General features: G+C 28.4%; 1 protein-coding gene across 1 annotated transcript; it reads left to right on the forward strand.

Moving 5' to 3' along the window:
* The first annotated feature begins 1947 nt into the window (after positions 1 to 1947).
* LOC119669231 (innexin inx7-like) lies at positions 1948 to 11789 on the forward strand. The gene is made up of 5 exons (XM_038079055.1): positions 1948 to 1995; positions 7687 to 7990; positions 8075 to 8255; positions 10791 to 11322; positions 11382 to 11789. Exons 2-5 carry the CDS (start codon positions 7757 to 7759, stop codon positions 11689 to 11691), a joined length of 1257 nt encoding a protein of 418 aa, XP_037934983.1. The 5' UTR covers positions 1948 to 1995; positions 7687 to 7756; the 3' UTR covers positions 11692 to 11789.
* The last annotated feature ends 4678 nt before the right edge of the window (positions 11790 to 16467 follow it).

Raw genomic sequence — 16467 nt, forward strand, 5'->3', positions numbered from 1 at the left:
ATGATAATTATGATAATTATAATATATAACAATAATAGGTACATTAATATTTTAATGCATTCCCAAGATAGTCAGTAGTAGGGGCGCTTAGCGTTGGTTATCAAACAGATTCACAAAAGTAGCACTAAAAACGAATATGAAATAAATTTCATATTAAATTATTATAAAAGAAAACTATTTTACCAATAGAATAGTATTGGAATTTCACTAATAACAAAGTTATAATGCTTCAGTGCAATGCCTATAAAACGTGGCTTATAAGTAGTATGTATTTCAGAAGTTTCGTTGATTATTATTTTCTAGTAAATCAGAAAAATGTAACAAAAAACTCAAAATTTGATTAATTTGGTTAAAATACACAAAGTCATTGCTTCTAATACACAGGTTCAATGTTTTAACTCTACCACTTGTAGTCCAACTATAATATATGTAGTATATATTTTCAAAATTCACTGATGATGAAAAGTCAAACCAATGGTTTGGTTAGCAAAAAATTCAATTAAAAAAAATAAAATTTAGTTGTTGTAATTCACTACTATTTCGAAACCCTATAATATACTATAGTTTGTAATCTAGTTTATTGTTATAAATTTGGTTATTAATCAATATTAAATTTTTAATAATATATATATTATATATACAATAAAAAATTTAGTTCTGTAATACTTATGATTAAAATTATTTTTAAATAATGAAATTCAATATTTAATCAGAATAAATTACTCAGAATAAATATGTACATTCGTTGGAATGCAATAGACTTTCAATTATAAGGGTTATTAGTAATAATTTGATGAGTTGACGTACTAGCTTTGTACTCCATTTCCGGAAGTTAAAAGAAATTAAGGTTGCTATAAATTTTTTTATAATATTATTATTATAGTCATAAATACAATAAACTTGAGCATATATATTTTCCTTCTTTGGTGTGAATTGTGAAACATATCTTGTATCATTTATGAATTTTTTGTCCTTCAATATATGCTATAAGTACCTAAAGAATATGCTTTGTAAGGATTTTGAATTTCTTAAGACTTATTTATTAGAACTATTGGTAGAACTATTTATCCCTAAACTTCAGCTCTACTAAGAAATTGAGTTTATTTTTTTATAGTAATTTGATTTATAATATAGAGCAAACTTTATTTGTTTGGTTTATCAAATGAATTGAACCCCTCGTCACATACCTATACATATATATATATATATGTAAAAATATATTCCTTAAACTCTTAGGAGAAGCATATGGCCGCAACAAAATTTTTTTCTTCAGAACGGTAATTTGCTTCACTTCTCTCCAACTCTTCTGCATACGAGACACTTCTTTATCCGTTTATCTTCTCCAGGTGTGTGCAGGCCTATCTCTTCTTATTCTACCCATGGAGTTCTACTCGATTGCCGTTCTTGTAGTATTACTGATTGGCCTGCGCAGAGTATGGCCTATACAGTTTCACTTGCGTTTTATTATCTTAATCATGATTGGTGTTTGGTTTGTGATGAACCATAGTCTTTCATAAGAAAGAGTGTTTGGTCAGAATACTTTAACGATTTTAATTTTTTCACTTTTTGCAGGTATTTGCCACTATTGCTTTTCTGAAAAGTTTCTTTTAGAATTTACTTTTTTAATAATGACAAAGCTTTTTTGTGCCGCTTTCTTTCAATAAATATAATGAGTTTATATTAAATTCTAAGAAATAAACATGAACTAAATAAAATAAACAAAAAATAATATACGAATTTAATTAATTTATTACTAATACATTTTTAATAATTTTATTACTAAATTATGGCAAAGATTCGATTAATTGCTGTTAAATTTGATTCATTAATGTTTCACCAAATAATTGTTAAATTATTGATTTTCATTAAAAATTAAATGAATCAAGTTTTATTTATACTAGACTAAAATAAAGCAATTTTTAACTATAAAAACTTTTGTAATTTTCAGTTCTTATCAACGACAGAAGTCTCCTATTATTAAGTGCGATTTCTCAGGTAAGCTACATAAAATTCTAGATAAACTATTTGTTTTGCAATTTAAATGGAATTAAAAATTCTTACTGAATCAAATTATTTTCAATATACTTATATTTATTTTTTTAATTTAAAATTAAGATTTTTATAAAATTTTCAATGTTTTCAAAAACTCCCTAATTGAAGTTATTTAATATTAATTTTATTGGTTTGTGGGTTAAATTTTATATATAAATTATAAAAAAAATACATTTTATTCTAATCTTTTACAGGCTAAGTAAATGAAATTGACATGAGGATATATAGAGAAGATATTTTAATTCTGTAATTCATCTTGTCTTTAATTATTGATGTTTTGAAGCATTTTTTGGTTTTGGTTAAGATGTATTTAATCTTCATTGATTTTTCAGAACTTAAAACCAGTGAGAAAATTTTTTTGATAAAAACGATTTGTTTGTGTTATTTTTGATGACTGAAATGTTTGTACTATTTGGCCTTTACCACAAATTATACAAAATAAGGCAATGTTTCTACTAAACTAATCTTATCTACTCACAATATCTTCTTTTTTGACGTACTACTCCTGTACGATACTATCACGATATCATATATTAGTCACTTGAAACTATCAATAGTTTTTATACTTAAGGTACTGGAATTACTGTTATAAACAAATTCATTTGAAATTGCAATCCAGATATAGCCATCTAAAGACTTGAGTTTAAGATGTATTTGTTTCTTCAAGAGAACTAATAACCCAATAAAATCATTTGCTTTGTATGCTTTGAGAATAATGTTGTTGGTTCTTACATTTTTGTGCTAATAAAACTTCTTAATATATAATATGATAATATATATGATAACAGTTATAATTATAATTGTAATATAATTTCTAGCATTTCTATCTATTTCATCATTATGCTCCTCTTTGATAGTTTAAAACGGTTATGAAATGCTTGGGATAAATTTTAATTATTCAATGTTTTTCTAGTTTTATAAGAACTGAACTAGTTCAGTTTTTTACAAACTAATTCAGTTCTTATTGCTGAACTAATTATTTTGGCTGCGTCAATCTTACTATTTAATTTTTTAAATACCTAACCTAACAGACTTACTATATAGATACTAGTTTCGATCAAGAAATGATATCAAAAATCATCACCCAATTAATCTTCCATCTAGACAAGAATAAGACTAGAGTTTTCTTCATATGAAGCACTTTCCTTAAGTTGACCATTTTTGGTTATCTGTAAAAAGCCAGTATTCGCTGTGTTAGATCTGGAGAGTACGGTGGATGAGAAAGTAATTAGAAGCGTAAATTATCCAATTTAATCATCGTGTTCATCGACTTCTGACTAATTATTTTTGATCCAGTATGAGCAAACATGTAAATTTGTAAACAGTATCAGCTATTCACAACTATTCACACAACTTCATTTTACGGTATTTTAAAACCTGGGCTTGTCAACAGTGGTGTCATGCATATTATCACTCTGAGATGTGAACACATAATAGTAAAGTGTGTTATTCAAAGTTTCCTTATCAGTTATAATAGTAAACAATGGATGATTTAGAAGTTGTCTAATAACTTGTAGGAAATGTTATTTGCTTGAAACTTCAATTATTTTTTAACGAAATATAGTTCAATATTAAATTTGACTTGACAAACTTCTTCTTGATTTAAAGAAGAAATATTGATTCTTCATTTTTCCTTCTTCCTACTCCCTACTTCTTCCTTTATTCTTTCCTACCAATATTGATTCTTTCTTCATATATTTAAAGGTAAATTTTTCGAACTTCTGAGTTCGTTTACGATAGTTGCAAGACAATATAAAAATTGATAATCTTTCTGATTCTTTGTAAATCGTTTAGTTCTTCAATATACAAGGTATATTATGTGTTTAAAAACGTTTACTGTTTAAAGACGTTTATCTATTTATTACCTAAGTCTATGTAAAAGAGTTCAGAGTTCTTATTTTAAAATTAGCAATTTACTATGATGTTATTTATAATTTGATGTTTCAATGGTATATCGAATAGGGCAAGGGAGTCTATCATAGCCTGGGTGATACCCGTAGTAGCGCTCCAAATCGTTCTGAATATTTTTGAACTCTAAATATATATTAGAGTGCCTGTCACACTAGACATACTACTATAGTAATCTTCATAAGAAATGTTTTTATAATTTCCAAATCTATATAGAATTTTGAAACTAAGTTTTAGTGAGGTGAGGTTAAGATAATTTTTTCTTCGAATATTTGACAATTTACTTTCAATCGTAAGTCCTATTAAAATATTTTATTATAATGTTTTATTTTTATTTTGATATAAATAAGTAAACTCTGAAATGAAATCAAATGATTCATATGAAATTATATTTCGCCTTATTCCACACAAAGCATAGATTATAATTGTAAGAATAGGTTAGGCCTAGTTAGGCCTAGTCAACGTATTTTTGATAGAATTTTAACAGAAACCAATAATTTTTTTTGTTCATTATTCAGGCTCTTCCTATAATCTCGCAAACTTACTGTAATTAACGTCCTTTATATGTACACAAGAGGCTGGCTCTATACTATATGCATAGAAGTCTGGCCCTTCTGCTGGAATTATTATCTAGAATTTATAAGTGTCACATTTCTAGGATTAAATTGAATTATGAGATGGAATATAAATTCTTTAATGTTAATTATATAATTTAGTAATTCTAAGAGATTAAAGCATAGCACAGTATATAAAGTACACAGATCTAACTTAAAGTCTAAATGGGTTTTATCACTTGTTTGATATTTTAAGAATATAATATATAAATGTTAATACCATTCTTTATCAAATTTTGTGAATTAAAGAATAATTTTTATTTAAAGAAAACAAAATTCCAATAGAAAAACTTTTGAATTTACTTTACCTTTAACACATTTAACTTGAGAATAATAAATAATTTCTCTAGTCAGTTAGTTTTTATATTCTTATCAGAATATGAAGACTTGGTAAATAAGTTACAACAAAAGATAATAGATTTTAAACTTAAATAGTACAAGTTGCTACTTAAAAGGTAATGCCTTTGATAAGTGATAATTGCGATGTACTTTAAACTCAAGTCTTTTTATTATTTATAAAAATTGAAAAAATAAACCATAAAATTTATACAAGTAGAGCATTCCATTGTTTCCTATATAATATATTGTTAGTCAAATTTCATAACAAGGTTCAGTTTTTATTCAATAACTAATCAATATTTTAAACTATGGTAATTTTCGAAATTTTTAGCAAAGCATTTTTTTTTAATTTTAAAAATTATAATAAAAAATATTATAAGAGAAAACTTTAAAATATAGTACAGAAGGGAAAAAGAACACCTATGAGTTTCTGTAGTAACCTGGTCTTTCAACTGTATTTAAATACTTTACGAGTATGAATGGAAACTTGATTAACATGCTTATGAGGACAGGTTTTTATATATTTAGATATAGTAGGTACTTTTTATCGACATGAACTAGAGAAAAACTGAAGACTTAAGCTTTATTAATTAAAATATTATTTTGTGAATGATATTGTTCTACATAAATTTATTATATACAAAATTAATATTTTAGTAATTAAAAGTGGCTGACTTGGCCATTCTTCTTCTTTCTTCTTATTTGCCAATTTGATGTTCAATTTAGGCGATCATACAATTTAATAATAATACGAACATTAGTTCTATGTTTACTGGTAGCCCGAATACAATATTTTTGTGCTTCAGTTCCGATTACACCTAAATCTGATCACCATGTTTCGAATATTCCAAGAATGTCTATATGAATGTCCCATAAAAATTACGGATATTTCATGCTCCAATTTGTTGTTTAGTGGTTGTCTTACCTCTGGGGACTCTTAGCACCCTCGTTTGGTTATAAACAGAGCAGCGTTTTTGTACCTGAATGATTGTATGATTTTTCTAGGATAATACTCCAGTGGTTTCCCGTTGCCTACTGGAGGATTATTTTACTTATTTTTAGATAAACACTTGGTCATTACCTATGCTTCTTTAATTCTTCTATTACGTCTAAACTCAATTTGATTCTTAAAGACAAGAACATGAATCACTATGCCCTGACTTGGGCTTTCGTAAGTTTTTCCAAAGATGTCATAAAGTGCTGATCAGAAATTGTATATAGTTACATCTGTCAATGCCTCCTTCAATGCAATAAAAACATTTCGATGAAATTAAAATTATGTATGGTATGCACTTTTTACGAAGATAATGGCCAAATCGGCTTAGCACTGAAAACTGAAGTTTTTACAATATTTCGAATCTCAAGTTGATTAAAATTTATATTTAAATTCATCTAAAAAGCAGCAGCTGCAAGTAGTAAGAATTATACGTTATTATTAAAATATGAGCAAGTACCATAAAAAAAATTCCTGTGATTAGATGTTGTATAAAAGATTTCGTTGCACCAAGTTCTTCTTCTTGAAATAATTTGAGGAGAAAAACACAAAGCCACTGAATCTGAAAAGGTCGAATTTGAAAACAATGAACTGTTAGAAACCGACGAAAATGGACTAAGTATGAAAGACACCAAAACACTCGTACATATCCTTGGAGAATAACTAGCAGTTATATATTATAGAAATCGTTTAAGAGTAGATCCAGACTTTTCTGAATTTAGCTGAACTGTAAGAATTACTTTAGGGAGTATAGAAAGGGTAAGAAGTTAAGATCTAACAATGAACTCACTGTCATGGATAGTCAAAGTTCGAGCCCATATAACTATAACAATAATAATATTCTCCAAAATATTCTCTACTCTATCAAAACGCTATCCTGAAAGTAACTCTAAGGTGTACAAAACATGACAATTGCTGGCAACTATACTCAAGCCTTATATCAAAGAGATAATTCAATACTTGTAGTGGAAAACTTTTTATAAACTCTACAGTACATCTATTTCAGAACTTCTGGAACTATAATATATGTGTAGTCAGCTTGGTGAATACATCTTTGAACTTTGATATCGGCGCTAATCTGCGTCACTACTAAATAACTTCACTTTAACTTTTTATTAATAAAATATATATTAGTAATAATTTATAAATAGTTTTTATGTATAATATATGTAACTGAAATATATTTATAGAAAATATGTTCATTCAATGAAAGATAGGTACATATATTTGTAAATTAAGATTGATGAATTTTAACATATGGCTATTTACTTAATCGAAAGTAATTGTTATAAATTGGTTGACGATTATTTAAAAAATCATTTATTATAATATTTACCTTTGATTGTTTATAGAAAGTTTCATGTAGCCTGATTGAGTTACTTTCTCAGACGTGTTAAATAACAAATTACTTATTGTTAAGAAACTCCAAAAGAGGCCTGAGACACTTTTTGGTGTTTGGTTCTCATTGGTTCAATACGAAGGCGACTGCGTTAATTCTCTTCACTCATTTTACAATAAAAATTAAGTTGCGTATAAATATTATTTTATCTTATCAAATAAAAAATTTATTAAAAAAACAAAAATAAAAAAAGAAACGGCACCTAAAAACAATTAAACTCAAAAATGATAATACAAATTGCGATTTGAGAACAATTCATTCGTCATAAAAATTTAAAGTACTGTTAATGTTACCAGTTTGACTAAAACCGCAATGAAAAGCGGAACCATCGTTTATTCGAATAGTTAAAGTATTTTTTCTATCAATTTTGTTTGAATCAGATTAAGTTTTTACCAACGAACACTACGAAATTCGATACTGCAGATTTCGAAGCTAACATAATTGTGCAACATGTTGAAGACATTCAGTTCAGTGACTCCGTTCATAAAATTCGATCCTACACGAGTCATCATCGACAATTTGGTATTCAAATTCCACTATCGCTGGACTTTCATAATTCTGATAGTGGCAACAATTCTGGTAACATCGCAGCAGTACATTGGCGAGCACATCAAATGCATATCGGATACGATACCTTCACACGTAATTAACACATATTGTTTCTTCACGCCAACCTTTACATTGGTTAGTAACACGTTTATGCTCTCGATAAAATATTTCCTTGTTGTAAATGTGGACGAGTAGATAAAGTGGAAGATATCTTTTCAGGTTCGACATTTGAATAACACTGCATTGCGCGCAGGTAGCATTTTTCAACCAGGCATTGGCCCCCATGAAGTTGAAGCGGAGCCCATCAAACGTCATGCCTACTATCAGTGGGTTCCATTTGTCTTGTTTAGTCAAGCACTTACATTCTATGTGCCACGGTTTCTATGGAAAGCATGGGAAGGTAAGCAAACTTCTTTGTGATTAAAAAGAAAAATTGTTATGTGAAGTTTGATAAGGAAATTGTTAGAATCGTTGTAAGTTTTGATGAGTGTCAATTATTTGTTGCTGTATCGCTAATTAAAATGTTAATTGCTCTCAGAATAGCAATGATTTATATAGCAGTAGTAAGGAATAATTAAGTTAGGTGCTTCTGTTTAATATTATCTCTGTTCTGATACTAGATCAAATGAATTTGTTTAAAATGTTAAAAACTTTAAATAACTAAAAAAGAATTGAAACCCTAACTTTAAGTTTTTTATATAAAGAAGTACTTTAATTTTGTTATTAAATTCAATATTTAAAGGTAATATTAATTCTCGGGAAGGTATGCAGATCTGAGGTCAATTATTGCTTAGTCTGATGAAGTGATAAACAAAAATTAATTGCTTTTTTATGTATGGTTAACATATATATAGATATTTTGTTAAAACTCGCGGATATTCATAGAACAAATGACAGAAAAGGAAATCACATACACGTATGTTGTTGTTGTAGCCCGAGGGGATCTGAAGAGAAGATAATATGAGGGAATCAACGACGAATAGATTGGTTAAGATGTGGTTCGATGATGGTTAAGTGAGGGAAGGGGGAAATTTTAGGGAATAGGGGTGAATTATGTATGTTTAGGACAAATATATATGCAGGATAAGATGGGGTTATGTAAAGGTATTATAAGAGTGAATAGGATTATTTAGTATTGTTTACGCAGTTTCCTACAATGAACTGCGTAGGGATGATATAGTTCAATGATATAGTTTATAAAGCAAATATAAAATACAATAAATTTTCTGAATTAGAAAGTTTTGACAAATGTTCAAGGGTTATTCTCTGAAAGACTATTTGTAAAATTTAATTCATTCATCCCAAAAGCTGAGCGACAAGTTAAGTTTAAAGCATTTAGACAGCTATAGCTTGATTGTTTTGTATGTTTGAGCTGATCAAAAATATATTTCCTTTATTCGATATAATTTGTTACATACTTTACATGTCGCTCAACTTAATTCTCCAATATGACGTTATGTTTGTGAAGAAATTAAAGAGACTATAGACTACAATTCTAAAATCAATCAAATGTTAGTTTAGGTTTCATTACCAAGCAATGAAATTATTCAACTCACCTTACAACAAATATAGCTTTACACTTTTAGATCGATTTAAAGGAAACTGATATTTTACAGCAGATCTTATAGATTATTTACAAGCATCTGAAATATATTTCATTTTTTAGAAGCTGTTATGTTTAAGACGAGCAAATAAGTATGAGATGTTACCAAACTGTGAAATCTGAATTTATACATATATTACCAACAATATTGTAGATTTATATACTTCATATTTAAATCAGTTTTATTTCCACTCTCCTTAAAGAGAACAATTTAGAGTATATCAAAAAACTGTCCTCTGCACCAAAACTTCCTCATATTTAAAATAACGATTTCTCATCAAATTCTTGATTTTTCTAAACGTGGTTTTTTATTATTTAATGTTTTCACACGATGGTTAATCGATTGATAGATTAATCTATTTGTTTCAATTCAGTTGAAGTTCCAACACACTTTGCAGTGTTACATGCCCATACTTCAATCGATGGTATGCTAACATATATCCTATTCTATTAGTTGCCAACTTATATATAGCAAGTTTACTAACCCATAAAGATTTAGCAAGAAAGTAAATATGAGGATACTAAGTAATAATACAAATAATAATTGTATTATTGATAATTGCATTATTATTGATATTACAATTGATAATTGCAGAAGCGATTAGAAGGTAATGGTCCGGTTTCGTTTCATAGGACAAGATATGGGGTATATCCAGGTCGTACACATCTCTATTGTTTTGAGTTATATAGTAAGTTTATAGCTTAGTTTTTGTCATATTTGCCTTATGTTTTAGTTTGTAGTTCTCGGTATATAATTTTATCTTTTGTTTTCTACTTTCATTGTTATTCTTTTAGTATTGCTATTATCACTATATTAACTTACTTTGCAGTAAAACTTTTCTATGATATTCATTAAATATACTGGTACATCTAATGAAAGTTTAGACAATATATAAAGTATATATAGTTTCTGTTTCAATACAAGTTTTATCAAAAAACTATAGCATATTCAATAATTAGTATATTCAGATCCAGTCAATTTATTTGATTCCAACCTTTAACTTCTGAAGCAATATTTCGAATATTTTTATAATCCTGTAAGAAAAAATATTGACTCATCATAACTCTAATGAAGCTTAATAAGATGTGATTACTATTATAGCTACTGTATTACACATTGCCATCTATAATTATATTCTGATTTTTAAAGCAAGATTTTGCCAATATTCATAATTCTATAATGAAAAGTATTGATTCATAACTTCTCTAAAGAAGTCCTACAAGTCATAATTATTATTACTACATCTGCTGTAGTGCTCATCGTCATCTATGACTATATTCATTCGTGTCGGTATAATTAATATATTCACGATGTATTATTTTTTTTATTAGGTGGACGTGTGAAGTCACTTGTATTTGGGTTACGCATGGTCGGTCTAACACAGTATCTCAAAAATAAAAGCTTGCAAATAGGTAACTTGACAATACCATCACTTGGAGAGACTGAGGCTCGTGTCAAGGATATACGGCGTACGATGATAGATCGTATGCGTTTAAATCAATCGTGGGGCGCTCATTTAGTGATGGCAGAAGTACTCAATTTGTTAAATGTTATATTGCAAATTTATTTAACAAATATGTTCCTGGGTGGTGCTTTTTATACACTTGGCTTCGCGGTACTACGTGAGAGATGGACAGATAAAATGGATGTTTTAGATGTTGTGTTTCCAAAAGTAACAAAATGTCATTTTCAAAAATTCGGTCCGTCTGGATCATTGCAATTACATGATACTCTCTGTGTTATGGCTTTGAATATAATCAATGAGAAAATCTATGCTATACTATGGTTCTGGTATGCATTTTTATTTATCGTCACAGCTTTAGGGCTCATTTGGCGTGTATTAACTTTATTTTTCTATAAAAGGTAAATATTAATTTTATTAGTAATTCATAAAATATTCATTTTATTTATTTCAATTGCAGTAACACATTCTCAAAAGTTGCGTTCTACTGGGCTAAGCCAGGTCGCATTGATGAGCAAGAGTTGGATGCAGTTATTCAGAAATGCAATTTCTCGAATTGGATGTTTTTGTTCTTTTTAAGAACAAATCTATCTGAATTTTTATTTAAAAAAATTATTTTCCATTTAGCAAGTGAGTTTCCTGATCCTACCGTGGATAATAGCATCAATGAACGTTTAGACAAAGCTGCACCCAGTCACACGCATATGTCGAAAATTGATGAAGTCGATTATCCCTTATTAAAACATAAAGATAGTGATAAAGTAGAATAGTCTGTATATAAGTTATTGTATGAATATAAATAAATACATAAGTCTGTACATATAAGCATTATTATGTAAAACGAAATTTTTCACAGTTTAGTTATAATATGGAGTTCCTTACAATAAATTTTGTTAAGAAATAATTTTTTTGAATTTTTTATCTATATCAAAACGGTGTTTTGTCATGTTTGGCCGCAGGTTATTAAAAACATTAAAGTCTTGCACTGTCCACTTTTTTACTTTTTGTATCTTTTCATTATTTTCAAGCCAAACTTAAACATTCACTGAACTGTCAGTTTGACAGATTAGTGATCTAAGTGCTTGAACGTACAATCGTCTTTTGTGGCTGACTTTCAAGTCAGGTTTTAATGTCCCACGTACACTTCAGTTGCCGGTTAAAATAATTTTATTTGGTTTCTTTACTCCAATAATTTATTTTTAGATACTTTTTTAATTTATGGTTGTAATTGCTTCAAAAGCGTGATTGATTTACACTCATGAATAACAATTCAATTTTAATTGCAATCCAAATGGCTTAAATTCCGTAGGTATAGCAATTTTTATTTATTTTTTTTTTTTGGGGGGAAAGAAAAGATATAATAATAATTTATTTGGAATAAATGCTTAGCTTGCACACGATTATTGAACCCTGGGGTAAAAATGTATTGAAAAATTTTTTAATTGTTTATTTTTTTTTTATAATAAAACTAATACTATTTTAAAAGATTTTGTAAATTGTTAAATATTTTTTAAAAATAAGTCTTTGTACCTATTATCTTGATTTCACTATTATTCATACACAAATCAAAAGCTACTTAAATCTACGAAAGGAAAAATTAAATTATTATTATGTTGAAGCTGTTTTGAGCTAGTGCACTTAAGCACTTATACTCTTTTTTAACTCGAGATTTCTTCAAAACCCCTCCCTACACTTTAACTAGATTATTATTTATCACTTCATCAGACTAAGCAATAATTGACCTCAGATCTGCATACCTACCCGAGGAGCCTGTAACTATTCTGAGATTTGATAAATATAACTTCTAAGACTATTATTCATTAAGAAAATTTATTTGTATATCAAATTTTTATATCCGATGGTAATAATTTTACTTTAAATATGTAAAGGAATAATAATGAAAGTATTATCAAATCCAAATTAATTAATTTTTAATTAAAAATTGTAGAGCTAAGGATTTGTAAGAAAGTAGCTCTAAATAAGTTTTTAAACTTGGACAAAACCATACAAATTATTTAACGAAACAAAAAATAATAATAAAAAGTTATATATACATCTATCTTTATTTTAATAGAGAATAGAAAAAATAAAGAATAGAGTTAGCATATTTAAGCAGATTATTAAACCTGGACTACTTTATGGCAGTATTGCGTTTTGCCAAGCGCCAAATTCAACTTTAAAAATTCTTCAAAGAGGGCAAAATATTGCCTTAAGAAAACTGGTTAACGCCCCATGGTACGTAAGAGGAGCGAATATCCACAGAGATCTGAGAGTCGATTCAGTCGAAAAATACATTACAGATCGTGCTCTGAAACTGTTCAATATAATTGACAGTCACAATAATCCAACTCTCAGCATCCTTAAAATACAAAGAAATTTGATAAACACAGGCAGATACAAAGACATCAGATCCATCATATTATAAAGCCCCGTATTCAGTTATTCTTAGTGTGACTTAAAACTGTCCACAGATAAAATAGAGTAAAGGTGCTGATTCACCAACTCAGACATCTCAATATCAATATATATCTTTATTTTATTCCTATAAGATCAGTTTATTTAAACTAATTGAACAGGCGAAACGCATTATTCCAGTGCATTGTTCAATGACTTTTAATAATATATCAATAACACCTTTCAATAATGGCTTTCAAGCTGTATAATGTATCTCAAAACCTTTTATACTTCAGTTCACTACATATAATAAAGGCTTTTAAATAGCTTATGTCCAGTTTATTGCCCCATATAAATTTAGTTAGAGGATATAAATTTCTCTCTTCCGAATAAGACATCGAATAAGACACTATTTCGATTAATACACTAGTGGTTATAATGCGAACTCATAAGAATCAATTATTAATATGGTAACGCATTTCTAATGCGATAAAATAATTTGTTTAAAACATAAAAAATTAGAGTCGGTTTTCAATAAATCCACAAACACTCTTTGTGCTAGATTTAGTCCTATTCCTATTAGTCCTATAAACTATGGTAATATCATTTCTAATTTAGTATTGTTTTCATGATTTTTGTTACTTTTGAAATGTGTTGTGTTATAACTTATGATTATTGGTAATAAATATTTTCTGATATAATTATTGTTCTTTCTCAAGTAGTAAGTATATATGTTAGTCCTCTTAAAACCTTGCACCTTCAGTTGCCTTCTTAACCTTCAGTTGTGTTACCTTTCTTAAAGATGAAGATGGTAATGCCAGTTTACTATTTCATAGGTATGGTGAAGAGATATCTCTAAACATGTCTTTACAACTAAATGAAAAATACATCATCCATCGTTTTGTTATTTTAGTTAGGAGCTTTATTATCTTTTAGAACAATTTATGTCTCTTATAATATTTTAAGTTAGGTTGGATTCATATGTCTCATCTTGAGGCGAATTACTTATTCTAACTAATTTATTTTTATTTTTTTATCTTATTTTATTTAATTTTTTTCTTTAATATTTTTATTTTATTGTATAAAATGGTTTTCTTGAGTGATATCGTAGAATCAGTAATTTCACTATTTATGTTTTCAATTTCTTTCTTTCTTCAGAGTTTTTTTTTTATTTAATATAGTTCTGGTGATTTTTCTTTCGTTAAACTTGCTTCTGTGTCTGTCGACATCCTGTAATATTGTTTTCCCGACTATACTATTGTTATATACAGTCACTACACATCAGTCTTTATCGAACTATGTTTCATTCATTCGGAAAGCGGTATAATAAACAAGTTCTTTCACTCTAGTTTTAATTACTGTCTTCATATTTTCATATCATGGTCGAGTCTAATTCAGAGTTTTTCTTAAAAATCGGTACGCTCTCAATTGCTGAGCAATTGCTCGAGGTAGTTCTGCGGTCAGGAGCACATCCGTCTGTTGAAGTCGGAGTAACTAGAAAAGTATTGATTCTAGTATAAAGTATAATCAACTGTTTATCTGACTCAAATTATTTTTCAAAAATATAACTTTCTTTTATACATTCTAAATGTCTTTGTGAACATTTGAATACGTATTACCTGTACATCCTTCTACAGGGTCCACTTAATATGGATTTCAGGGCACAGTGGATTTGAGGGAAACGAAAAAGCAGATGAACGAGCGGGAAAAGGGGCATCGTCATATTATAGAGGGCCACAAACATTCTGCGGTCCTTCGTAGAGCTTTTTCAAACTTAAAACTAATAAGTGGGTGGAAAGAGCAGCTCAGACGGATTGGGATAATACAATTGCCTGCAGACAAGCCAAAGAATCCATGCCGTTTCGATTAAAAGCCAGAACGAGGGAGCTACTTATGCTGAACAGAAGTGGTATCCGATTTGTCACAGGGTTTCTCACTGGGCACTGCGGAATTAAAAAGCATTTATCTAGTATTACCAGAGACGATAGCTGCAGACTTTGTTGCGAAGAAAAGGAAACAGCAGAACACATTTTGTGTCACTGTGATAGTCTTGCCAGACTCAGAATTCGGTACTTATCCACTGCCTATCCGCTTATAACAAAATTAGGCAACATCTCTCCAAAGGACATATTGACATTCTTAACTGCTACTCGTCTATGGAACTGAAGTGGGTATGTCACAATAATCCTCAAAGGATGCAGTGACGCGCTGACAAGTTCCCAACCCATTTTAAAAATCTAATCTAATCTTATTACCTAACATATAGAAGTCTATTTTTTGTGACAAAATCAGTTTTCTATAATTAATGGCCTAATGTCAGATAGGATAGGGTTAACATATATGACTTCAGCACATTATTTTTTATAATACAGTATGTTTAATATGATATTACTATAATATTAATATGATATTAACATAATATTTATAATATTACAATAAATATTGTAATATATTTTCTTTTTATTATATTACAAAATTCTGTTTCGAATATTAACACCACCTTCTGTACAAAAGTAACGCTTTTTATAAAAGATAACTATTTTTTGACCCTTGAAGAATCAAATATTGGCCTGAGATGGTTAAAGTTTACGATAGTTTATATTAATTTCTTATAATAGAACTTTTCCTCATGCAACACAAATCACTATCTCAAAAGCTTACACCATTTCTCATACAAAAATAAACTTCTACAGGTGAACCATGCTAAGAGATGCTGACATAGAAGTTAATGTAAGCTCTAGTATTAAGTATATAATATAAACTATTACAGTCCTGAGTTGAAAACAATTTCTATAACATATAATTTACTTTGAAGTGACACTCTCATGTCAAATCTGCATTGACAACATTGTGTAGTATGAAAGTTGTTCAGTTGAAGGTATAAAATTTAGGTGTAGACTTCAAGTACAAACCATAAGTCAACCTTATTATTTGTTAGCAAATAAAAATTATAATAAATCAATATTATAAATTTATATGTATAAATGTACAAAAGTAAAAAAGTAAAAAATTAAATTTAAAAGTAGTTTTTAAAACAAAAATCGTGTAGTTGCATTAACCAGAGAACAGATGCAGTTGTCATTTTGCGGTCAATGGCAACAGCTATTTTCCACATTTGTTGCATTTGTTGCATTCGTTGCATTGGCTGGCTG

This window comes from Teleopsis dalmanni, chromosome 1, assembly GCF_002237135.1.
Source record: "Teleopsis dalmanni isolate 2A chromosome 1, ASM223713v2, whole genome shotgun sequence".
NCBI classification, from domain to species: Eukaryota; Metazoa; Arthropoda; class Insecta; order Diptera; family Diopsidae; genus Teleopsis; species Teleopsis dalmanni.